At 34.6% G+C, this 23,984-nt stretch overlaps 3 protein-coding genes across 5 annotated transcripts; 1 reads left to right on the forward strand and 2 right to left on the reverse strand.

The window, feature by feature from the left end:
• The first annotated feature begins 1,691 nt into the window (after positions 1 to 1,691).
• On the forward strand, positions 1,692 to 6,577 carry LOC111920837 (transcription factor EGL1). Of its 2 annotated transcripts, none has more exons than XM_023916417.3 (8): positions 1,692 to 2,153; positions 2,436 to 2,721; positions 2,827 to 2,923; positions 4,923 to 4,937; positions 5,026 to 5,082; positions 5,163 to 5,777; positions 5,884 to 6,288; positions 6,385 to 6,577. In XM_023916417.3, the coding sequence occupies exons 2-8, from the start codon at positions 2,519 to 2,521 to the stop codon at positions 6,466 to 6,468; spliced, it is 1,476 nt and encodes a 491-aa protein (XP_023772185.1). In that variant the 5' UTR covers positions 1,692 to 2,153; positions 2,436 to 2,518; the 3' UTR covers positions 6,469 to 6,577. The 2 variants fall into 2 exon arrangements, with proteins under 2 accessions (XP_023772185.1, XP_023772184.1); XM_023916416.3 differs by having other exon boundaries at positions 2,449 to 2,721.
• A 254-nt stretch (positions 6,578 to 6,831) lies between these two features.
• On the reverse strand, positions 6,832 to 9,342 carry LOC111920838 (uncharacterized). Its single transcript, XM_023916419.3, has 6 exons — positions 8,630 to 9,342; positions 8,241 to 8,491; positions 7,781 to 8,156; positions 7,512 to 7,643; positions 7,245 to 7,420; positions 6,832 to 7,110 (listed from the first exon to the last, which is right to left on the reverse strand). Exons 1-6 carry the CDS (start codon positions 9,176 to 9,178, stop codon positions 6,987 to 6,989), a joined length of 1,608 nt encoding a protein of 535 aa, XP_023772187.1. The 5' UTR covers positions 9,179 to 9,342; the 3' UTR covers positions 6,832 to 6,986.
• A 1,891-nt stretch (positions 9,343 to 11,233) lies between these two features.
• LOC111920839 (serine/threonine-protein kinase ATR) lies at positions 11,234 to 23,636 on the reverse strand. Of its 2 annotated transcripts, XM_042899956.2 has the most exons (16): positions 23,432 to 23,636; positions 22,614 to 22,662; positions 22,342 to 22,486; positions 22,018 to 22,130; positions 21,240 to 21,568; positions 20,995 to 21,119; positions 20,229 to 20,373; positions 19,299 to 19,832; positions 19,152 to 19,227; positions 18,599 to 18,911; positions 16,954 to 18,183; positions 13,501 to 16,813; positions 12,871 to 13,413; positions 12,177 to 12,803; positions 11,902 to 12,096; positions 11,234 to 11,704 (listed from the first exon to the last, which is right to left on the reverse strand). In XM_042899956.2, the coding sequence occupies exons 4-16, from the start codon at positions 22,031 to 22,033 to the stop codon at positions 11,537 to 11,539; spliced, it is 7,614 nt and encodes a 2,537-aa protein (XP_042755890.1). In that variant the 5' UTR covers positions 22,034 to 22,130; positions 22,342 to 22,486; positions 22,614 to 22,662; positions 23,432 to 23,636; the 3' UTR covers positions 11,234 to 11,536. The 2 variants fall into 2 exon arrangements, with proteins under 2 accessions (XP_042755890.1, XP_023772188.3); XM_023916420.3 differs by lacking the exon at positions 22,614 to 22,662.
• Between the last annotated feature and the right edge of the window lie 348 nt (positions 23,637 to 23,984).

Consider the following 23,984-nt stretch of genomic DNA (forward strand, 5'->3'; position numbering starts at 1 on the left):
ACCGCATGTAACTTTTTGGTTTTCATATGTTGAGCGTGTACTCTCTAATGATGTGGCACAGACATAAGAGTATGATGTGTAATTTAATTGTGAGATAGATATTTTGTTGATTAAGCTAATTTTTTTACTTTTTTTTAAATGTTAGATATAATTAGCCTATTTTATTATTATTTTTAAAAAGCATATCTTTTGCGACCCAACATCATTTTTACACCAAATTTTGTGTTATGAATAGAATCAGATCAAAATCTTAGTGTCAATACAATTTGTTAAAACTGAATTTGCTGTTAAACTTTTATTTATTATTTTTGGTCCTCTAAGTTTGAGTTTATAGTATCTAGTTTATTTAATTTATTTCAAGTTTAATTAATTTACTATATTGTTATGTTAAATGTTAAATGCCTCTAATATATTTAAGATTTTAATATTTTATTTAAATGTGTTACAAATATTTTTTTAATTTATTAAAATGTTTGTTTTATATATCAATTAATTTGAATTAATTATATACAAATTACTTGTTTGGTTATATATATTTGATAATTAATTTATAAAGTTGTCTTAACAAAAGACTTGTGATAAATTTGTAAAAAATTAATAAATAATATGAGTGTATTTTAGAAATGTACATAAGTTTAAAAAAGTGGTATAAAAAATAATGTTTGGTTGGAGATTAATCATTATCTACACATTTTTATCTAGTACGTGTGGTGGAAAAATGATGTTAAAGTTGGAGATTATTAAATCAATTATATTCTTTGAATGTTTTAGGGCAATATATTTGCTTATTTATGTTGTTTTGTTTTTCCAAATTATGTAGTTTAAAAAGTTAACATACTAATGGCATTCATTCCTTTTCAAAATTGATCATATTATACAAGCCAATTTACTAAAATAACTGACATTGGGCGTGTTTGTACGAAGCGTTTGAGAGCTTCTAGTTTTGGCATTTGACAAAATTTTCCATTTTGAACTGAAAGCATCGTTCGACACTACAAGTTTTTAGCGTTTAGTTTAAACAAAACGCTTCAAATCCAAATGTTACTTTATGTAACGTTTAACAAAATGCTACAAGCTACCAGTTAATTTTACGGAACAAGCCCATTATTTTAATAAATTTTAATTCCTTGTCTCCGTTATTTTAATAAATTTTGATTGCTTCTGCTGATTTGTTTGATTAAAACTAGATGAAAGTTACTTGATTTATATTACATAAAATATAAATACGTAGTTAATGTATATTGTTTTAATTATGTAACTAAAAAGATTATATCAAACATTATGATGTATAGTTGTATATATTTATTTGTCTTCCCATTTTCCTGAAATGTTACACTGATGTTATTAAAAATGCATTTAATGTGCAAACTGTCACTAAAGTTATAGTATTTTTGGTAGCAAAATGTTACTTATTTACCATTTCATTCTATGTTGATGATAGAGAGATTACTAAAAATGATTGATAAAATAACTATTTTACTTCTTATAAATTAATAATTGTTGCGTTTCAACTTTATCTTTATTTGAGTACAAGAAATACGATAAGTTATACGAAACATTAAAATGTTTTTAAACTTGTACAAATTAGTTTTCAAATTAAGACAAGTTGATTTGTAAGGAAAAAAAATCAGAAGTCAAAATTTGACTTGCTTCGATATAAGACTACTGGATAGCGGCCTCTTGTTTCCTTTGCAGGTGACTCAATTCTTCTTCCTTCTTCTCCTCCCTCTGTCAAACACACACATACACACACTTGTCGTTTTCTTCGTTCTATTTTATCTTCCTTCATTCCACCATTAATGGAAGCTGCCCACATGACCCAATTAGGATTCATATTTTTTCTTGAACCACACAACCCTCTATTGTTTTTTCTTTAATAAAGACGACTGATTTATTTTGAAGCTGTCTCCAAGATAATTTTTGCACTATTTTCTTGATTATCCTACACTAGACACCATGATAATTTGTGGCCTTCTTTTTTTTTTTTTTTTGAAGTATGTTCATGGTAGCTTCATTGGGGCATTTTGGTGAAAAGTGAGCTATAGAAAAGTATTGACTGCAATGGAAAACTTGAGGCAAAAATTAGCTATGGCTGTCAAAAGCATCCAATGGAGCTATGCCATCTTCTGGTCCATTTCCACAGCAGAACCAGGGTACCTCTTTAGACAAGTTCTTGATTAATATTATATTTAATAAACAAGTGATAATGAAGAAATTAAGTGAACAACTATCCACGAATATATATATATATATATATATATATATATATATATATATATATATATATATATATATATATATATATATATATATATATATATATATATATATATATTATCACCAGACACCAATTTCTTTCTTCACTACTGATTTTATGTGGTAACCATATGATTTGTTTATGGTAATTTTGGGGAAACATATTGATATGTGAATAGAAGTTTGATTTAGGGTATTGACATGGTGTGATGGGTACTACAATGGAGACATCAAGACAAGGAAAACATTACAAGCAGAAGAAATGAAGGACGATGACGAGGATGAATTGGGATTTCAAAGAACAGAGCAATTAAGACAACTTTACGAAGTACTTTCGGTTTCAGCAGGTGGTGAACGTGAACCACAAACAAGAAGGCCCTCAGCTGCATTATCCCCAGAAGATCTTACAGACACCGAATGGTATTTCTTGGTTTGCATGACATTTGAGTTTACTAATGGTCAAGGGTAAGCTCATAATTTCCCCTATTTTCTTCAATGTTATCTTTGTTTATTGACTTTCAAAAGTCAAAATCAAGAAAGATGAGACCATAACGATTCGATCTAATTTAGATTGCCAGGAAGAACATTGGCAAAGAATAGCAGCACTTGGTTATGCAATGCTCACTTTGCAGATAGCCAAGTTTTCAGTCGCTCTCTTCTTGCAAAAGTAAGCAATTTTGAGCTACACATTATATATATATATATATATATATATATATATATATATATATATATATATATATAGGGTTGGGTTCAACAAGTAACCATTTTAAACCTTAGAACCAATCTTTAACTTTTAGCAAATTTTTCATCAAAAAAAAAAACTAAAAATATAGATATTCATAACTTTTTATCCTCAATCCATTGATATCAAATTTGATAAAAAAAATTTGATATGTTCTGATTCACACTATGAATTTGTTCAGATTTACATCTTGAATCCGTACAGATACATTAACCTTGTGAAATCTGTGTAGATTCACACTATAAATCTGTGTTGATTCATATTGTGAATTGGTGCAGATTCATACAGTGAATTTTTACAAAATTAATTATTTGTAGTGCAGTTTTATAATGTGAATCTAAACAGATAAAAAAAGTTATAAAATTTGATATCAATGGAAAGAATAAAAAGTTATAAATTTCTATATTTTTAATTTTTTTTCGATAAATAATAAGATCTAAAACTTGAAAAATAATAATTTTTTGCATATATATATATATATATATATATATATATATATATATATATATATATATATATATATATATATATAGAATTAAGTTCATTTGAGAACAGTATTTATTGTGAGAACGTGAGAACACCATTTGTATGTTATTATTCTTGTTTGAATTTAATATGTATAGTATTGTGGTAATTACAATATGAATATATTCAATTTTATATTGTCATTCTACTATAATATATATATATATATATATATATATATATATATATATATATATATATGTAGTAATTTAGTAAATTCTAATGTGAATGTTAAATATGTGATTCTTCATATATTCGATGATGAATAATGTCATAAAGTTGTACATACTAAATTTTAATGTGAATATTAATGTGTGATTGTTCGTATATTTGTTGATAAATAATGTCATAACGTTGTATATACAAAATTCATAACAGAATAGTAATATAAAGTAATGTTCTCACGTTCTCACAATAAATATTGTTCTCACATGAACCTAACCCTATATATATATATATATATATATATATATATATATATATATATATATATATATATATATATATATATATATATATATATATATATATATATATATATATATTGATGAAAATTTTGCTCTAAAAGTTGAGAAAAGATTTGTTCATTGGTTCTAAGGCTTAAAATAGGGGAAAATACCACAAATAGAAAAAAATGGGGGTGAATTTCTAAATTTAGTCACAAAATTTGATTTTTCCAGCTATAGACATACATTCCGCGGAGGACCCTCCGCGGAATGGATCTTGAGGGTTTTTTTTTTCATATTGATTCTTCGGGGTTTATATTAATTCCCCAACTAATTATTTTCAAGTAAAAATTATAATAGTATGATAATCATTTCTTAAAAATAATTAGTTTGGAGAATGAGTATAAACCCCGAAAATTGATGCAGAAAAAAAAAAAAGAAAAAAAAAAAAAAAAAAAAAAAAACACTTAAGATCCTTTCCTCGGAGCTACCTCCGCGGAATGAGTTCATTCCTCGGAGGTAGCTCCGCGGAATGGATCTTTAGTGTTTTTTTTTAAATGCATTGATTTATTTACGATTTTTCCATTCTGCGGAGCTACCTCCGCGGAATGCATGTCTATATCCGGAAAAGTCTATTTTTATGTCTATTTTTTGAAAATACCCCCCATTTTTTGACTATTTACGGTATTTTCCTTTAAAATAGTTCCTTTGTTGAACCCAACCCTATATATATATATATATATATATATATATATATATATATATATATATATATATATATATATATATATATATATATATATATATATATATATATTTCTCTTGAAAATTGTGATTTCGTATCAATTTTAATATAAAAATAGAAGTTTTACATTATATTATATTATTGTTTTGTTTTTAATCCGATCTAACATATCTCCCTTGTTTTCCATTGCTACCTTTTTCCTCAGAGTGCATCGATTCAGGTAGCCATTTTCTTGAACTATGAAGCAGGCATCATTTGTATATATAGAAACCATGATTCATGTTTTTGTTTCATTTTTTGACAAGTAGACTGTGGTATGCATTCCATATTTAGAAGGTGTGGTTGAGTTTGGCATAACTGCGATGGTATAACATTTCGGGTTTCTTTCTTTCTCTCTTCTTTTTAGATTGCTCGGTTAATGATGTTGTTCTAAATGTTGTTCAAGGTTTTAGAAGATGAGGACATCATTAAGCAGATTAAAGCTTTTATCAGTGATCCTGCAACTCAAAAGGTTGTTGAAATCCCTTTAGAGCTTGAGCTTGAATATGATCAAACCCTAGTTACAAAGGCTACTCATAATTCACCCAAAAACAGTTTGAATCATCACTGTTTTCAATCCCAAGAACAGAGCTGGCAGTTTGTAGACGATGAAGAGGAAGGAGAAGAAATTAGTGTCTACCATAATAATAATAATAATAATAATAATAATTCCAGTAGTTCAAGTGATTGTATATCTCAAAACTTAGTCAGTGGTCCAAGTAATCTGTGGACTGAAGATGATAGTCGATATCAGTCTGTTCTTTCAAAGATATTCAACAACACCCAAAGATTGATTTTGGGACCTCATTCAAGAAGCTGCAGTTATAATGAATCGGCTTTCATGAGTTGGAAAAATCACAATGGAATGGAATTGGAAAGGAATCGAAAGGGAAGTTGTTCACAAATGTTACTGAAGAAGGTGCTTTTTGAGGTCCCCAAAATGCATGAGCATGAGGATGATACAAAGAACCTCAACCATCGGTTTTCTCTTCTCAGCTCCATGGTCCCTTGTAGAGGCAAGGTAACTTTCAGACATCATCATATTCATGGGCTGTATTGTCATTTCACCACTTACAAGTTAAACAACTTTTAACACAAAGTATTGTTATTGTTATGTATTTAATTAGGTTGACAAAGTGTCTCTGCTTGATGATACTATCGATTACTTACAAACTCTGGAGAGAAGGGTGAAAGTGTTGGAATCCAATGAAGATAGAAAAAACAAGAAATCCCAGCAGCACGACATGATTCAAATGCAAGAAAGAACATGTGATAATTATTACGGAAACAAAAGAAAAGCTTGTTGTGATGTTGAAGATTTACAGGTAGAAGAAGAAGAAGAAGAAAGTTGTTCATCAGATTGTATTACAGTGAGCGCGATAGAGAAGGATGTCACGATTGAGATTCGGTGCAGATGGCGAGAAAATATGATGGTACAAGTGTTTTATGCAATCAGCAGCCTAAACTTGGAATCCTATTCCGTTCATTCTTCCAATGTTGATGGGATTCTCACATTGACCATTGAATCTAAGGTATGTTATATGTGACATCTTCAATACACTGCAACTGCAATGATTTTCATATTGTCATCATCTTCATCTAATGCTTGGTGCACTTGTACTTTGTAGTTAAAGAGTTGTACTGCATCCACCGCAAAGATGATCAGGCAGGCACTACAGAGAGTAATTGGTAGGAGCTGTTCAAGTTTCTAGTAGACATATACGTGAGTGACTCTATATATATAAATATTATTTTTGTACATTAACAAGTATTTTAGTATTTGTACTACTACACAAACATTATATACCATTAGTTATTATACATGTGTACTTACTAATTACTACATAGTAGTCAAATATATATATATATATATATATATATTATTTATGGTGATGACATTAACAAGTGTTGTATTAGTGCTTTCAAATCAACCAGATACATCCAAATCCAACATTGTCCACTTTGATATTGACAACCCAAATATCTTACAAACCAAAGCCCAAAAAAACATAAGGGTTAAGACAAGCAAGTGATCAAACCAAATAATTCTAAGATAGGTTGATATGGAAAAAGAATAACACAGCATACCATCATTTTATTGGATGAAATATGACTTGTACTCCATACAAAATTGAAAATTGAAAATTCATTACCTATAACAATAATCTAGATGCTTGCTGCATAAACAAGTCTAGTCTAGTGTAGGAATTGTTGAAAGATTGAATCATTCTCATTCCCATTCAATTGTGGATGGAGGCTTGGATGTAATGTCTAGACAAACTCGGTTGACACCACGAACACTGTTGCAAATCTTTCTTGAAACATCATCTAGGAACTTATGCTCAAAGTAATACCTGAAGTTTCAAACATATGAACCAATAAACAGAAGCTTTTCGAGAAAATGCTTATCCATGTGTTAAATGACTAAAATACCCAATTTATAATAAGGGAATGAATGAATTTGTTTTAAAAACGGTTGATTGCTCACCAGTCTGCTGTCATGCCATCTTGACTTGTAACAGCTCTAAGTGCAACTGCATTAGAATGGGTTCTTTGATCTCCTTGAACACCAGTTGTTTTTACAGGCAAAAACACAGCAAATGCTTGCCATATTTCATCATAAATCCCAGCATCTTTGATTGCTTGGATAAAGATTTCATCCACCTGGATTTTTATGCCAAAAAAAAAAAACACAAAAGAGATCAGATTTAAGGATCTTTTATGTAATCAATTGATTGACTTGTTCAAATCTTACTTGGCGAAGAATATCCAAAGCATTTCCTTGAGTGACATCACCAGGAATCCTCACAGCAAGCCCTGGTCCCGGGAAAGGGTGGCGCTTCAAAAACGATACCGGAACATCCAAAATCTTACCCAATTCACGAACCTTCAAGATAAATCAAGGGTAAATTTGTAAATAGTTTAAACTTAATGGGAAGGTCTCTGTTAGATAGTTGTTTATGACTTTATGTATTCAAAAAATGTATACTTGAAAACACAAGTAGATAAATAAGAAAATTCAACCTCATCCTTAAATAGAAGCTTAAGTGGTTCAATGAGCTTCAATTTCATATCTTTAGGGAGCCCTCCAACATTATGATGGCTCTTAATTGTGTGGGAGTGGGTCCTTCCACTACCAGGAGGTGGGCAAGATTCAATTACATCTGGATACAAAGTTCCTTGAACCAAGTAAGTAGGTTTCCTTCCAAATTTTTTCTGTAAACCATTAGCAAAAGCATCAAAGATTACAATGAATTCCTTCCCGATGATTTTCCTCTTCTTCTCAGGATCCGTAACACCTTTCAACTCACTGAGAAATTGCACAGATGCATCAACACAGGTAACAGGTAGATGAAGATCTCTTTCAAATGTTTCCATCACACGTTCTTGTTCCTTGTATCTATAAAACAAACATATTCAACAGTTTGACAAAGGGATATGAATCTTGATGAAGAATAAACGTGAGGGAAGATCAAAATCTGACCTTAGCAAACCGTTATCAACAAAAACACAGTGCAGCCTGTCGCCAATTGCTTTGTGGACAAGAGTGGCTGCAACAGTTGAATCTACACCTCCGGATAATGCACATATAACATGATCTTGAGGCCCGACCATACTTCTTATCACTTTTATTTCTTCCTCCATTACATCTTTCATTTTCCAACCAGCTTCAACTCCACAAATATTGAGAAGAAAATGTCGCAATGTTTCCATTCCCTCTGGTGAATGTGTTACCTTCATAAAATTTTTAAAAAAAAAAAAAAAGAGAGAGTCTTGGTATAATACTTAAGAAATCGACAAAAATAAGGAGTGATTTGACATGCAGATTATTTTATTTTATCCTTTAATCAACCCAAATCCAACTTAATTTACCTCTGGATGGTACTGGAGACCATAAAACCTCTTGTTGGGATTCTCCACCGCCGCCACCGCTCCTTGCTCGCTCCTCGCAGCCACCTCGAATCCATGAGGCAGCTTCACAGCCTCATCGCCATGGCTCATCCAAACGACCTGTTTATCACCAATATTCTTACCCCCGAACAACCCGCCACAATCTTTTACAACCTCAATCACCATTCTACCATACTCCTGCTTCTCTCCAATGGCAACCTCCCCACCCAATTTCTGTACAATCAACTGCAAACCATAGCAAATCCCCAACACAAAAACACCGTTTTTTTCAACATATTCCACAAACCCATCTGGGAAAGAAGGTGCATCGGGGGAGTGGACCGAATGAGGGCCACCGGAGAGGATTATTACAGATGGGTTTAAATCGGTGATGGATTTGAGTGAGGAAGTGCCGGAAATGCAGAGGGAGAAGATGGATAGGCTCCGGATTCGACGAGTAATGAGATGGGTGTACTGGGAACCGTAATCTAGGATCAGAACTATGTTCGATTTTACGGTTTGGGATTCCATTAGAGATAAAAAGAAATTGATGTAATAAGTTGTAACTGAGAAATGGGGGTAAGGGGTTTAAGAGATAAATGAGGCTAGCTAGGGTTTTATGGAGGTTGGCGACTTGGCGGGAAGGAATAAAGAGACTTTGGGTCTGTAATGAAAATCAGCCCAAAATTCCATTCATTTGTCTCAAACTATTATGACTTTTTTCATTTCAACTTAATGCTCCCTTACATTATCCTTCTAATAAAGAGAGATTGCATAAGATCTTAATACCATTATTAATAATTTTCCATCTTCTTAAAAATATCAAAAAGCAATTTATGAATTAGTGAATTTTCTATCGTATATAACTTACTAGGTATAAAAGTCATATATTATACGGGTTGATTAAAAAAATTAATTAAAGTGTAAATAATAACCATTTTTTAAAATAAGGAATAAGAAAACATATTAATTGCATTTTACTATCACATTTATTACATTTATACTTTATATTATGTGGTTTTTTAATTTTAAAATTTAAAAAAAAAACAAAAAACAAAATTGACATGTGGAGATTATTTATTTTAAAAATATCACAAAATGACAAGTGTCAAAACTCATAAGAGATTGATATATGGCAAAATAAATATTCATTTATTATAGTAGATCATATTAAAGAATAAATGATTATTGTTATTTATAAAGGTATTTCGTTCATATAAAGATATTTCGTTCATTTATGGAAAATTTTAAATGTTTGAGTGATTCAATTTTTGTTTTTCTTCTTAAGCCCAAAATATGTTTGAATCTATGTATGCCCATTGACATAAGCACCACCATAAGTAAAGAAACAATATCTTCATCAAACTACATAATAACACAACCTATAAGCTAACATTGCCAAAAAAACATAGTGGAATAGGAAACATATGATTTAATCCAACATTTCCCACAATGTAGTCCTTCATGGTATATGTATATATAGAGAAAAAAATGAATATATGGTTGTCATGTATGTAATATTATGACAAAAAAGTAAAACGTTGTTGCATAGATTGGTTAAAAATGAAACACATTGCACAAATAGGCATTAAACATGTACAAAATCCTAAGGTAACCGATTTCATTGAGCATGAGACATCAACCTCAAATTAAAGTTAAATAGTGAAACAATATACTTTTTCTTTGTAAACCAGTTTTATAGACCATGAAAATATCAAAGCTGCATTGACCATTTATAACTAGCTTTTACAAAATTGTATGCATGATTTTGTTTTTCCAAAAAAGTTAAAAATATTCTTTATACAACACATTTCATCTTTCTTCCATTTTATGCAACAAAGTGGTTTTTAGAAAGAAAAAAAAATACTAATAATAATAAAATAAAAAAAAATACGTGTCAATGTAGAACAAAAAAAATAAAATATGCAACATTTTACAAGTAAAATGCTTAAATGCATAGAACATGGTTAACACATTTTGTGTCAGTTGCATGAATTGTTAACAATTAAAAAATTGTTGGATAAACAAACATTTAATGGGTTCCACATCATGAGGTAACCGACCGATTTACAATGTCACATATTTTGCTCCTAGTATGAAACATGGTATAGCATATTCCGTCAAAGAACCACCCTTGTCGCATAAATTAACAAAAATGTAAGACATTATTTGCATAAACGAACATTTACCCCTTTCCAAAATTGTAAATGATAGTCGAACACATTTAGAAAATATGCATCATTTTACCTGTAACATGTTTAACAAAATGAGTAAAATGGTGAAACGTGTTGCCTAAATTGGCACAAGAAGGAAACTTTGTTTGCATAAATAAGCATTTAATTGGTGCCACATCATGATGTAACTGGTTCTTAGCTATAATGTTGCATATTTTGGTCTACAATAAAACGAGATTGCATATTTCATATATAAAACCAGTTTGTTGCATAAATTTGTAAAAGGTAAAATGTTATCTCATAAATAAGCATACACATTTACAGAATTCTATGCACCGGTTTTGTTCAAATATGTAAATGCTTGTCAAACATCATTTTTTTTTACGTACATGATACTTTGATTTAGCTGATGTTTATTTTAGCATCTGATCTTCATTTCTTTCTATTACAACATTCTGTTTTTCAAGTTTTTCTTGTTAAGACTTTGTACATTGAAAAATCTACCCAATTATATAGCATTGTAATTTCAAACTCTTTTTAAAGTAGGATGCTATAACAAACAAATAAACAAAATTGCATTGCCATTTTCTGCATTTATCCCTTGAGTATTAGTCATACCAGGACAGGATCCACAGCAGAGCAAATAGCGTTGATGATTGAGCTTTGATAATTGATATGTATCTATGTTCAACTTTCCAGAAGATAGTGAATATTATTAAAACCAAGGCATCCACCAGATATACATTTTTCCAAGGTTTTTGTGTGAAACTGCTTCAGCAATTAAGCGACGAGCCTGTCCTTCTACAGCCAGAGGCAAAGATGGTGCTGCTCCCACACCAACAACAATTCCTTGCAAACGTGCTTCAATATTGCTTATCGCTCGCTGAAATTTCAAATAATACTCTAAATCACAAAAAAAAGAATACCAATCTACTTTCATTTCTTCTTTCTATCACACCATAGCATTCTACTTTCAACTTTTTTTCATATTAAACTGTAACCCTTTTTTAATTTTAAGCAAAAGCAAAAGCAAAACTGGTTTTATTTATAACAGAAAGAAATAAGGAAGATGCAACCAACCTGTGCATGAGGGTTCTGAACTTCTACTCCACTAGACTTATGAGTTTTCGTCCACTCAACAAGAGGATCATGGATGAAAGTTTCGAGAACACTCATCAATGTTTCTCTGTGTTCCCTTAGTACTGAAAGTGTAATCTCACAAACCTTCAAGAAGGTGCCTTCATACCCTGTAATCCCCAGCCCGTCAATCATATTCTGCAAACACAATAAGGTTACTTTCCGAAACAACTCAATAAAAAAAAATGTATCAAGAGCTAAAAAAGATGTGTTCTGACCTGGGTTAACCTGAAAGGTACAAGTTCGGGCTTCTCGAGCAGCAAACCTCTGTCAAATAAGCAACTGAAATCAACATGAACACAGTCACCCGTGGTTGAATCAAAAAGAATATTTTCTCCATGACGATCTCCAAGACCGACTATATGCCCAACCATTGACCAAACAGCAGTAGTGTGTGCATAAGCAACACGAGCCCTAAACCAAGCTGCTGGTTCAGAAAAAGTGTTCAAAAACCACTTGTGGAAAGCTGGAGGGAACATGGGAAGTATTCTGTTCTTCAGCATTTCATCTTCACCTATTTTACCAGCTTGGCATTGATCGTAAATACGCTTAATTTGAGGGTTTGTTTTCAGTCGATCAAACTTCCCTGAGCTAATATATATGTCTTGGAGAATATGTCGAAGCCCACGCGTGTGGGGCACCCATTCTACCATCCCACAATCCTCTGTTAATGGAACCACAGCAAATGTTCGCACATACAGCTTCCTTCTGCGGCTTTCTGGACACTTGGATAATAAACGGTTTATCATTGCATTGAACTCCATCATACGTGCATCTTTCCTAAGGTCGTCTTTCGGTTTGCACAGGAATGGGCGTTTAATTCCATCACTGCCCACTAGAATAATCTGTACAAAGAACAATAAATATTGCAATTTGAAGCATAGAGATATGTAATGTTACAAACAAGTTTACCTTTTTTGGTCGTTGAAGTGATGAAAGGACCTCAGCTTCATCTGCTATTCCTGTTATAGTAGGAAGATCTGTAGCAGAAAAGAAGCCCGTCATACTTGCATCATAAGTGGGAAGACTAACATTAATTGCTCCTTGAGTAGGCATTATGATTTCCAAAGGCATCATCCTTTTCAGGGCACTAAACTCGGTAGAAATGTTGATTGTTGCTGACTTGGACTGACTTGCATGAAAACAAAGCCTGATTAAATGATCAATTAGACTGGCAAACTGAGCAAACAAAGAGTTGGAATGGAATCCTTTTCGTGCGTTGTTTAGAATCTCTGCAGCTGCTTCCCGCCTTGAAGAAACTGTTGATTTTGAAACTGCCGCCATAACCCAAAGGGCTTGCTGTGTGTATTGCCGGAGAACAGAGGTGATGATGTGTTTCACCACTCTCACTATTTCTTCATTTTGGTGGCAGATTCTGGAAACCAGTTGAGGCAGAACTGTCAGCCATTGATATGTAGGCAGATCCTTTAAACACCCACGCATAATGCCCATCACCTGCCAGTGGAGAAAAGAGTAAGGATCCACTTGTTTCTTTTATCACATAATTACTGAAAATGATGATACCAAAAAGAAAGAAACTACCTTCCCATGAACTAATTTCATATCTTTATTGGACGAAGCACCTTTCCTCTGATAAATGCTACCAAACTCAAACCATAGTGTCAACAACCTTGGAAGAGCTTGAAAGAGATTCTTATGGCCTCTATGAAGACCCTTGGCATAAAATAACAGGACATCAGGAAGAAAATACCACCAAGGCTTCTCAGAATTTGAAGTTGTGGAACTCGAAGAAACCATCCGTTGACCCACCTCGGAATTGTCTTCTTGTCGTTTCCTTGCATCAACAAGCACCTCATCACAGTATTTCGCGGCATAAAAATACCCTTTCTCCCACTTGGGCTGCAGTTCCCTCACCCTTGAGAAAAGACCAATCACATCTTCCTTCTGCTTCAGTCCTGTATAATGAATCCACCTGGAATACAGCAAAAGAGTTTTGGCAACATCGCGATTCTCATTTGATGCTTGAGTATTGCAAGGTAAAGACGGTTGGTTGAGAGGGACCAAGGAAAGGCTGGTGATGGATGACATTGCAGCCGACCCAATGACTTCAACAGGCATGTTCATAAGCGAATGTTGTAACTCCGCGATAGCACCATCTGATCGCCTGGTGCTCCACAAAAGCTTAGCCTTTTCCATGTGGACATTAGCCGCACCCGATGCCTTGGCTTCCAAAATGGCTCGATTAGCCGTCTCGTAGTGACCAGCCGAACGACACAGCTTTGCATATTGTATCCAGAAGCTTCCCACTTGGCCACCAAGACCGCTAGCACCAAAAACCAGTCGCCGGAAAGCCAATAGCGGTTCGCGTGTCCAGAGAGACGGTTGGGTGAGCCTGAGACGGTTTTCCCAGTTTTCGGTCACTTTTACAAACTCGGGTTCACTGACACATGACTTTTCCAAGAAAGATTCCCCGTTAAGGATGGAATGGAAATCCTCGAGCTCCTGCAACACGTGAAGCTTTACAACAAACGGGTATGCTCGGGTGTATGAATCCATGCCAGCAGCAGCTAACGGAGCTATCAGAGCTTGTTTTGATAATGCGATTTTCTCACCAACCGAAAACTGATCTTTCATTCTCATTGCTCGGAGGATCTTTGCAACATCCATGTCAAAGGAGGCGTTGCTCTCTGAGCTGCTACAAAGTAAACCTTCTTCTTCAGCTCCATCTAAATACTCATCGGTCAGGTCCCATCTACCAAGCCTCCAAGCAGCCTGAACTCCTTGCATACACCATGTTTTTTTGTATTGAGGAATCCTGCATATCAACCCATCGACATGAGTAACCACTGCCTGGAGATGGCACATGTTAATCAAACAATTCAGAACGTCTGAATGCCTCTGAACGGAAGTGGGTTCCATCTGCAAAGCCTGTTCGCAGGAAGTCAAAACTTCGGCCCAGTTTCCGGCTTTTTTATTTATTAAAAGCTGATCTTGGAAGCTTTTTGATTTACGTAAAGATGCTAAACCAGACAAACCATCTGGTTCATCCAAACCACTATAAATCTCCATCAGAAATGACACATCTTCATCCTCGAAAACACCGCTCTTCTCAGCCGACGGATTGAACGATCCGGACTTCTCGCGAACATGACACTCGAAGTACAACAAAGACCGAGCATAAGCCTGACACCTAAACGAGGCCTTAGCCAAGGTTACTTTTGGAATCGCAGACAAAAGCTCGGAAACGTTTTTACACTGAGACAACTGGTCTGGATCCAATGAAGAACTTGCAGTTGCAGTCATAGTATGATCCTTCATCTTTTGCTTTGATACGGACGACTTTAAAGACTGAGATAGAGCAAGCTCTTGTTCGATATCATCAACCCATTGTCCAAGATTATCCAGGAGATTAAAAACAGCTTGAATACAAACTTCACTTTGACCAGAACTGATCCCCGGAACAGGAATCGTGCTGCTTTCTGAAGCAGCTGCATTAAGAACCGAAAGAATTTCTTCTGTTATGCCATGGCGGGCTTCCTGGGTACCATGTAAGACAGCATTTAGCACCAAGTATGGTAGCAGATAAGTTGCTGTCTGCACTTCATGGCGTACAATACCTCGACATGCGTTAAAGATCATTGCGCGTGATCCGGTCGCATGAACAGTAAGTTTTTTCACCCAGTTGGAGATCCATCTCCGAAACGACAAAGAGGGTTGATAAATCGGACCAGAAGATGCAGAATCAGACACATTTGGAAGCTGAAACCTTGAGGTTAAGCAAGGAGCTATTATCTCTTTAACATAATTAGAAAATCTACCCCATAATCTCTGACCCCTTCCAGACACATTTCCATTTGAAACGGAAACATTCTCATCAAGAGACGCCTCACAACCAGCAATCTTCAATAGCTCCTGTATAGCCAGAGCAGCCGAGTCCTGAATTGTGGTATCCGGTGCTGCTCGAAAAGCCCGGGCCAAATGCTTGTGGATCAACTCGAAAATCAAATCGTCATCCGAACATGCGATTTTAAACCGTTGATTTGAAAAACCTTTCACCTTGGCGGGGTCCACGGCCCCCAGCAATCCGAGACAATCAGCACAAACCAACTTCAACCGTTGTCCAACTACAGTTCTTGATTCTTCTGCACACCCTCTAAGTAAAGATGTAATCAAAGAGCTCAAAACATCCATATCAGAATCCCCTTCCCCATTGACCATAACCGTGACTTCCTCTCTCCTCAATTTTAGCAACTTACTTAGCTCACAAGCGACCATATATCTAACATTTATGTTTTCATGGTTCAATCCGTCCACAATATTTCTCAATTGATCCTTCAAAGTCATGACTCCACGGACTTCCTCGATTACTCTGTTTACTTCTGCAAGTGGGGGAATGTTGGGGAGAGGTGGAAATTCACAGATATGTTGCTTTAGGACGGACTTATTCTCAAATACAAGCTCTTCAAAGATTTTCACGATTTTGATCATATGAGGAGAAGATTGTTCTTTATGTTTCTCGATTAAGGGGATAAGCGAGGCGAAAACCTGAGAGATGACATGTTTAGTGCTGGAAGGGGATACCTTTGTTAATTGTTTGATGAAACAATGCAAGACAGCAAGACCATCACTCTGCAGTGGTTCCTTATTGATTGCATGCATCAGAAGAACCATGAGTTTTGGTACGTACGTGTTAAGGTGGGAACCCATCATGTTGATCAGCATTTCTATACGTTTCGTTGCTTGAATTTGAAGTGAAATATCGCCTGCATGGAGCATCTTCCTGTCGATACTGTTGAGAAGACCAACAAAATGGTTCCTTAAAAATCCTGGAAGATCCTCGTTGCCTGTCAAGATTTTTGCAATTTCTTTTATCATCTCAGGCACCCTTGATAACCTGTATGTAAACCACAAAATTCAAAATTCAGGGGACTGAAACTTGTAGCTTTGACATGATAGTAATAATCAAATAACATTATATTGCAGGTAATTTAAACTCAAAATTCAAAAATCAGAATCAGATGGGAGGACATCTACCTTATGCTGGTATCAACTGAATCATCCACATCCACTGAGCAGATGAGTTCATCCAAAAGTGCAGGTAAAGCAGCTGCAAAAATCTCTTTCTTGGTAGAGCCAGTATGATCACAATAGAACTGCAAAGCACAGTCTAATTTGTGCCCATCAGCTTGATAAAGAGCAAAAGCAAGAACTTTGGGTATCCAGTCGACTATAAGGTGCACCATATCCATATTCAAACAATTTGCCAAATCCTTTAACGTAACCACCGCTTTATCATTATCCTGTTGACCAATCACAAGCTTCGGAAGAACAACCGGCACCATTTTTTTAACAAGTTCTTCCACTTTAACATCAAGAAGACCTCCTGCAAATTCTTCCACCATTTTTGGGGATCTTGCAAGCCGTAACGATAAATAATTATATACTTCATTTCGTATATGAACGAATTTAGCAAGAATTTGCTCCAAACCTCCTTTAAGATGAAAGAAACAGGAACTGTGTATACATTTCGATGCAGAAATTTTCACTGTAACATATTTACTGTCAAGCTGATCAAGCAATAGCATAAGAGAAGATAAGAAGAGTTGACCATGGATATCTGATGCAACCATGATACTTGATGTTGCTTCAAGAAGGGTTTCAAATAGTTCTGGATCACTGGCCACTTCATAACCACGTCTAATTTTGTCCAAGAAAAGTTGTCCGTCCATAAACAAATCAGTCAATATACGATGCTCAAGGAAACAACCAATCTGTCTGTTGAATGCTTCTCTCACAGACTTCCATTTATGAAGCAAAAGATAATCAATACATTTTAACCACTTCATTTTATTTTCATGTAAAATATCTGAACTCATATGAACAAGGACCCGTCCAATTATCGACACACAGGAAAGTTGAACCTCTTCGGATTCATCATAAAGGAGACTGAAAAGGAGGTGGAGAAGATCTCTGTAATCACAACCCAACTTAGGTGATAAATTTTCGATATTATGGAGACTGGATATTATTGAAACTGTTTCATGGTTGTGAAGTACGCTTTTGTCACACATAGAGCACCAAAATCCTTGCAATAGCTTATCACCCGTCCAACTGTGTTTACTATTCTCCCATTTTAAGAATAATTTCAAACTTTTTCTAGATGAACTTGCAATGCCATCACAAGATCCATAGAGACATCCCAAATACCCAATGGAAATGGCAATTGATTTCTTAACCTTTTCACTCTGTTCTTCTGACAACAACCTGCCAAAAACATGTAAATAAACTCCAGATGAAGAAAGGGAGTAAAAGAAGAAGAGGAATGACATATTTCTTTCGTTCATACAGAAAAAAAAAATTGCATTACATAATGAGGCTAATGGTGATATATTACAACCTTAAAAGAGGTTATTAAGGCCCAGCTTATTATGCATGGCTGGACTAGACAGAACATGAATCGTGTTTGCTGTTTCTGTTTGTTTCTTATGAGTGGAAAAATGCATAGTGAAACAACCCATCCCACATGGATAGAAAGTGAGAAATGTGAGCCCATAAGTTGTGGGTTATCAGTAACTTCCACCATGGATTTAAGTTGATGATGTTATTGGGGTGTTACACATATGTATGAGTCATAAATCATAATCATTAATAATGCATAAGATATGTAAAGTTTGCTTACCCAAGTCTCTTAAAAATCGGTGTCAATGTACCAAATCTGCACATGCCAATCAATGGCATAGCAATAATGGCTTCACTTCTAACTTCTTCCGCTTCATCCTGAAGACCCAAGTCCAAAACATCTAGATCACTCACACTTTGTGACAAAGATCCCAGCATGGGAAGAATCTGGAGGCAGAAACTTTTTGTCTTCCATGGCAGACAGGGGTCAGCTGCCATAGGAAAATAATTCCATGGAATCTTCAACACTGACTGCATTAGGTTTGCAACATTGCCATTATCGCTGAAAAGTTCATCCTTTACAGGAAGAAATCCTACAGCAACAAGAGTCATATTTTCAGATATTATAATCATGGTAGAGTGTCAAGGTGGAGAACTCCATAGAAGTGATCTAATCATAAATATTTAAAAACTAAATTACAAAATTTGCTCCCATTCATTTTTTTTCTTCCATTTCCCCAAGCGCACTGTCATTTTCTCAAATAGTCTTCAAACATCATTTATCTGCATGTAATGGAAAAAAAAAAAAAAAAAAAAAAAAAAAAAGGCCTTACTATGTTTAAGCAGTATACTGTGAAGTGCTTCAAGATAGATAGATAAATCAAGTCCACCTAAATTTTCTTGATTTGCCTGCAAGAAATAACCCTCACTTAGATCATGGCAACAACTGGTTTTGTAGCTTACAAGAAATAATTCCATACCTGCTCAGAAATCCAAGGAATCCAATTAAGCATCTGATGAGAAATTCGAAGTAACAATTTTGCCCAAGGGTATTTGCTGAAAACAATGCAGAGCATGCTAAGAGCAGTCAAGGAAATTTCTGGTTCTAACACATTAGCCTTTCCACCAGGAGGTTCCAAGCATTCAATAAGCGAAAGAAGTGAGGAACCTATATATTTAGCATATTCCTTTTTCCCTTCACAAGATGGGTAATCAATCTTGAGATTCTCAGATTCATCTACCTTCTGTCGCTTATTCTTCAAAGCATTTGGGAGATGAAGTGGTCTTTTATCTCCAACTCTCACTGGTTCATATCCACTGGCATCCAAATAATCTTCCCTGTTAGTTGTCCCTCCAACAAGATTAGGATCAAGAATAGATACAACCACTTGAAAGCATTCAACCAACCCATAATAAGGTTTTGGAGAACAAAGGAGATAAATTAGTAATTCAGGCTTCCAGATGTGAGGGGGGCATACTTTAGCAATTCGAATATATGCACCACACAACGCCTCCTGAAAACAGAAAAGAGAAAAGGTATCAATCAATATTGCATTGCACATCTAAGGATTTTGTTTCTTTTTTACTATTACTTAATGCAAAAAACAAACAAACAAACAAACAAACAAACAAAAAAAAAAAAACAACAACTTAATAGAAAGTCATCTTTCCCAATTAAGTCTTATTTTTCACAGTTTTGCGCTCATTTATTTATTATTCCTTCCATGTCTCGAGTGTGCTGTCATTTTCTCAGATATATTTTAAACTTCATTTATCCAAAATGGGTAAAAAACAAACAGGACCTAAGTCAGCAACTCTGTTAAACTTAAACCCAACATATATGTAACTATGTAAGTGAATGTTGTGTTACAGTAACCATGATATCAGATGCAGAGAATTATTAAGCACACCTTGAGCTCCAGACTTGCAGTCTTCTGCATTGACTGATGAAATACACTGACGATATCAGTGGCTGTCAGCTTAATAACATCATCAGCAGAACTGGAGTATAATGCTTCAAGGCATCCACCCAAGGAAGAATCATAAGATATATCCCTGCAAAATATACTTGTTACTAACTCATTTGATCCGTTTCACTTCATTTCTCAATACCATTTCCATGATGTGAAGGTAGGACCCACAAATGAATTTCAGAAGTGAAATGGGCTAAATGAGTTGACTCTAAACATTTATGTGGGACTACTACCTTACAGTTACAGATAAAGCTTTTGGATAACAAAAATGCTAAATCCTGCTAACTCATCTTTCTACTTAGCCTCCTAATAACAAGATGATGACACTTTTGTTAAAATGCTAAATCCTGCTGTCTCATCTTTATAGATATTTGAGAAAATGATAGCCCACTAGTTTGTTCATTCACCGAACTAGGTGAATGTTACAACTTGATCATCAACCCTTTGTCTACAAACTTATGTTCACTACTTACTATCTATAATTTGTTCTTTTCCGTATAAAACAATGATTTAAATGCTGAATAGTCAATGTTGTAAGGTAAGCAATAGCAGATATCATTTCTGCAAAATGGATTGGTTAGTCTTCTGCCAACCCCTAAGCTAGCCTACACCACCCCATCCCAAGAGTGTAATATGATATGTAAATCAAGTAAACAGTGTAAATGGTAGAGAACAAAATAGCTTGAGCCAGATATATAATTACCTGAACACAGAAAGTCCATCCTCGGCTTCACTCAGTATGGTCGATATTGAAAGAATCATGTTTTCACTAGGAATGATTTCATCATTTACTACTGCTCCCAAGATGCGCACCAAGTCAAAGCAAGCCTTCATGATATTTGTTTATTAGAAAACAGTACAAAGTATAATGAGAACAGAAAGAAAATGATTAATCTTGAGGTTAGCCAAGTTTAAAGTAGACTGAACATCAAATAAAGTCAAACTAACCATTTGCAGAGCAGCATCTCCATAGCACAGTATCTTACAGGCAGCCAAAACAAATGGCACATTTATAAGCCCTTCCACATTTAAAGCTCCTTCAGTTAAGCATTTACAAGAAATTTTAATGATCCAAGTAGCAAAAGGTTGCCACCTGGCAACTCCTGTGAGGTTGATTATAATACCAAAACCATCGGTTGGTTTAATGCATGCTGGGAGTTCACTGAGGAGAGCAGAGTCATTGGACATTCCAGAAAGGGACTCATAGAAACACCTCAGATACACTTCCTGATCTTGTTTAATTGTGTTGTTGGCTATTGAAGCTATAGCTGGGAGATCTATTCAGACATAAAAAACATGAAATGTTCAAACTAGCAGATCTACTGAATGAAGAAAAGATTCAGACTTTCATGGCTGGCTATGATCTTTGCTTATCAGTCCAACTACCACTCCTCACAAAAGTTCTAACCGATTAAAGAGAAGAGGAATGAAATACTATGAACATGGGACAATTGTCCAATCAGGCTGTGTTTGTTACACATGAAGGATGCCCTTGGAGACAAAAACTTCAGTTTTTGTCCAACCCAAAATGGAGGAACAAGATGGGACAGACTCACTCTCAATCACTCATCTGAGCAAAAGACGTTAATGCCCATTGAAAACAGCCCTAGAGAGCTTATCCAGTCCAGTCCAATCTCGTGTAACAAACACAGCTTTAGTGAAAGTGTGAAACATCCAGATGAAGCAATAATGAGAGTTTTGTAATTTGTATGTCTGTGGTTTCTACCTTCAACCGCACCCATGGCATCTTCAAAAAACTGACGATATGCATCTCGGTCTCCTGTACGGAGCAAGGATAATAGGGATCCTAATGTTTCAAAAATTATTCCATGGCGTGAGCTGAAAGATAACACAAGCATGAAAGTTCGATGAGGATAAAAGGACAGGAAATATAACAATAACAATAATCATAGCATAAGAGAGAATGATACTTTCATTAGCACAAAGAACAACTGAGATAATGATATTTTGATTAACAAAAGAGCTTCCATAAAGCATGAGGAGATCATAAAGGATTTCTAGAAGTTGATGTTAAGTACCAATAACTCACCAAAATGAGGGTTCTGCGAAAAAAGGTAATATACGAAAAACTACAGGTAAAATTGCGCTGGCCTTTCCATGGAAGAAAACTCCAGGAAAATACTTGACTGTATGAGTCAATAATTTCAATACAGCAATCACCTCCCTCTCGTTAGCTGCAAAAGCAAAGTATGAAAAAACAAGAATGAATACTTAAAGAGGATACTCATGCAAAAGTAATTGCTTGGCATGCTCTATGTTTAGAATGACTGAATTTTGAACATTGAAAGTACTAGGTTTGACCAGTCAAAATGTATAGCTTTAGCACCAACTGTAGTAAGTAAACACACTCCTGTCAACAGTACAAATAATAATGTTTACTGAAAATGAATAAAACACATCTATCATTTGGCGATTTGACATTTCAAATGTAATGTAGGGTGTTTAAATGCCATGGACAGCAGAAAATATAAATATACATATGAATGATGCTACAAATTCAACAGACTATCATTACATATTCCATCAAATTCTCATGTGAACTTTATGTGTTTCTGCCAATCCTAAAAAGATAAGAAAATTTCAGGCTCTGGATTTATGACTTAGCATCAAAAATAAACACTAGTATAACTAATAACAGAAACTACAAAAAAATACGAATATACATCAAGCTAATCAAGGCAGGGTAATGGCAACAGGAAAACTTAAAGAAATTTTGAGGAACAAGTATGCACATAAACTAACTCTATTTTAAGAACAATTGCTACAAAAGATAAATTTTAGTAAAGTGCCAAAACAAAGTTGTCCCTATTGGATATAAGGTATTCGCTTTTCTCAGAAATAGAGTGATTGGCGTTTCCAGTTAATGTACTTACACTTGGTTTATAAAGAATCAACAAGAATCACATTATTTGCAAGAATGCAAATTAAATCATAGTCGCATTAACTATAACGTGGCAAAACCTGTTGTGCTTGATAGTTTGTGTTACTGAAGTCTATTTTTATTTCCTATTTTTATCAAGTAACTAGCCGTTTACCAAAGAAACTATAAGTTTAAAAATACAAAATGGTAATGATTCTTAAAAAACTAGTCATTTATTTTTGAGTAATCAAGCTCTTACCGGAAGAAGACGGGACGACGTAGGCGTGGAGTAGATTGGGGATAACGGCACGAAATCGGAGCTCTAAAGAGGCGTCATCTGATTTGTTGGGAGGAGTTGAGGATGATGCTAATATTCGCTCACGGAGTTCGTAAACTACGCTTGACAAGTTCGCCATTGGCGTCCTTGTTCCTTCTGTCTGGGTTTTTCCCTCGCAGATGGAGGGCATTTTGACTTCGAATTTGCGGGTGAAAATTAGACCGACCCGGATCCGTATAAGGTTTGTTGGATTCAATAATATAATGGGGATGTTTTTTTTCCTACAAATTCTAGCTGAGCTGCTAATATTGTAGATATTATATTGGGAAAATGACTTATCAAGATAATTAATTTTTCTGTATGTTCACATCTGGGTAACTATCTTTTTTTTTGTACACATCTAGGTAACAAACTTGTTGGAAGTGTTCACATCTGACCATTATGACCTGCTGTAGCAGGTTACATCCTAGATGTGAACACTTTCAACAAGTTTGTTGCCTAAATGTGTACAAGAAAAATAATTACCTAAATATGA

This window comes from Lactuca sativa, chromosome 3 (assembly GCF_002870075.4).
Source record: "Lactuca sativa cultivar Salinas chromosome 3, Lsat_Salinas_v11, whole genome shotgun sequence".
NCBI classification, from domain to species: Eukaryota; Viridiplantae; Streptophyta; class Magnoliopsida; order Asterales; family Asteraceae; genus Lactuca; species Lactuca sativa.

What these genes read in the sequence shown, in the direction of transcription:
- LOC111920837 (XM_023916416.3), top strand. Translation starts at nt 2,062, where the DNA reads ATGGAAAACTTGAGGCAAAAATTAGCTATGGCTGTCAAAAGCATCCAA. An exon ending in TGGTCCCTTGTAGAGGCAAG is followed by an intron (nt 5,778 to 5,883) that starts GTAACTTTCAGA and finishes GTATTTAATTAG; the next exon opens with GTTGACAAAGTGTCTCTGCT. An exon ending in CATTGACCATTGAATCTAAG is followed by an intron (nt 6,289 to 6,384) that starts GTATGTTATATG and finishes TGTACTTTGTAG; the next exon opens with TTAAAGAGTTGTACTGCATC.
- LOC111920838 (XM_023916419.3), bottom strand. Translation starts at nt 9,178, where the DNA reads ATGGAATCCCAAACCGTAAAATCGAACATAGTTCTGATCCTAGATTAC. An exon ending in CTTTGGATATTCTTCGCCAA is followed by an intron (nt 7,421 to 7,511) that starts GTAAGATTTGAA and finishes ATAAAAATCCAG; the next exon opens with GTGGATGAAATCTTTATCCA. An exon ending in GATGGCATGACAGCAGACTG is followed by an intron (nt 7,111 to 7,244) that starts GTGAGCAATCAA and finishes TTGAAACTTCAG; the next exon opens with GTATTACTTTGAGCATAAGT.
- LOC111920839 (XM_023916420.3), bottom strand. Translation starts at nt 23,588, where the DNA reads ATGGCGAACTTGTCAAGCGTAGTTTACGAACTCCGTGAGCGAATATTA. An exon ending in TGAAATTAGTTCATGGGAAG is followed by an intron (nt 13,414 to 13,500) that starts GTAGTTTCTTTC and finishes CTCCACTGGCAG; the next exon opens with GTGATGGGCATTATGCGTGG. An exon ending in CACTTCAACGACCAAAAAAG is followed by an intron (nt 12,804 to 12,870) that starts GTAAACTTGTTT and finishes TTCTTTGTACAG; the next exon opens with ATTATTCTAGTGGGCAGTGA.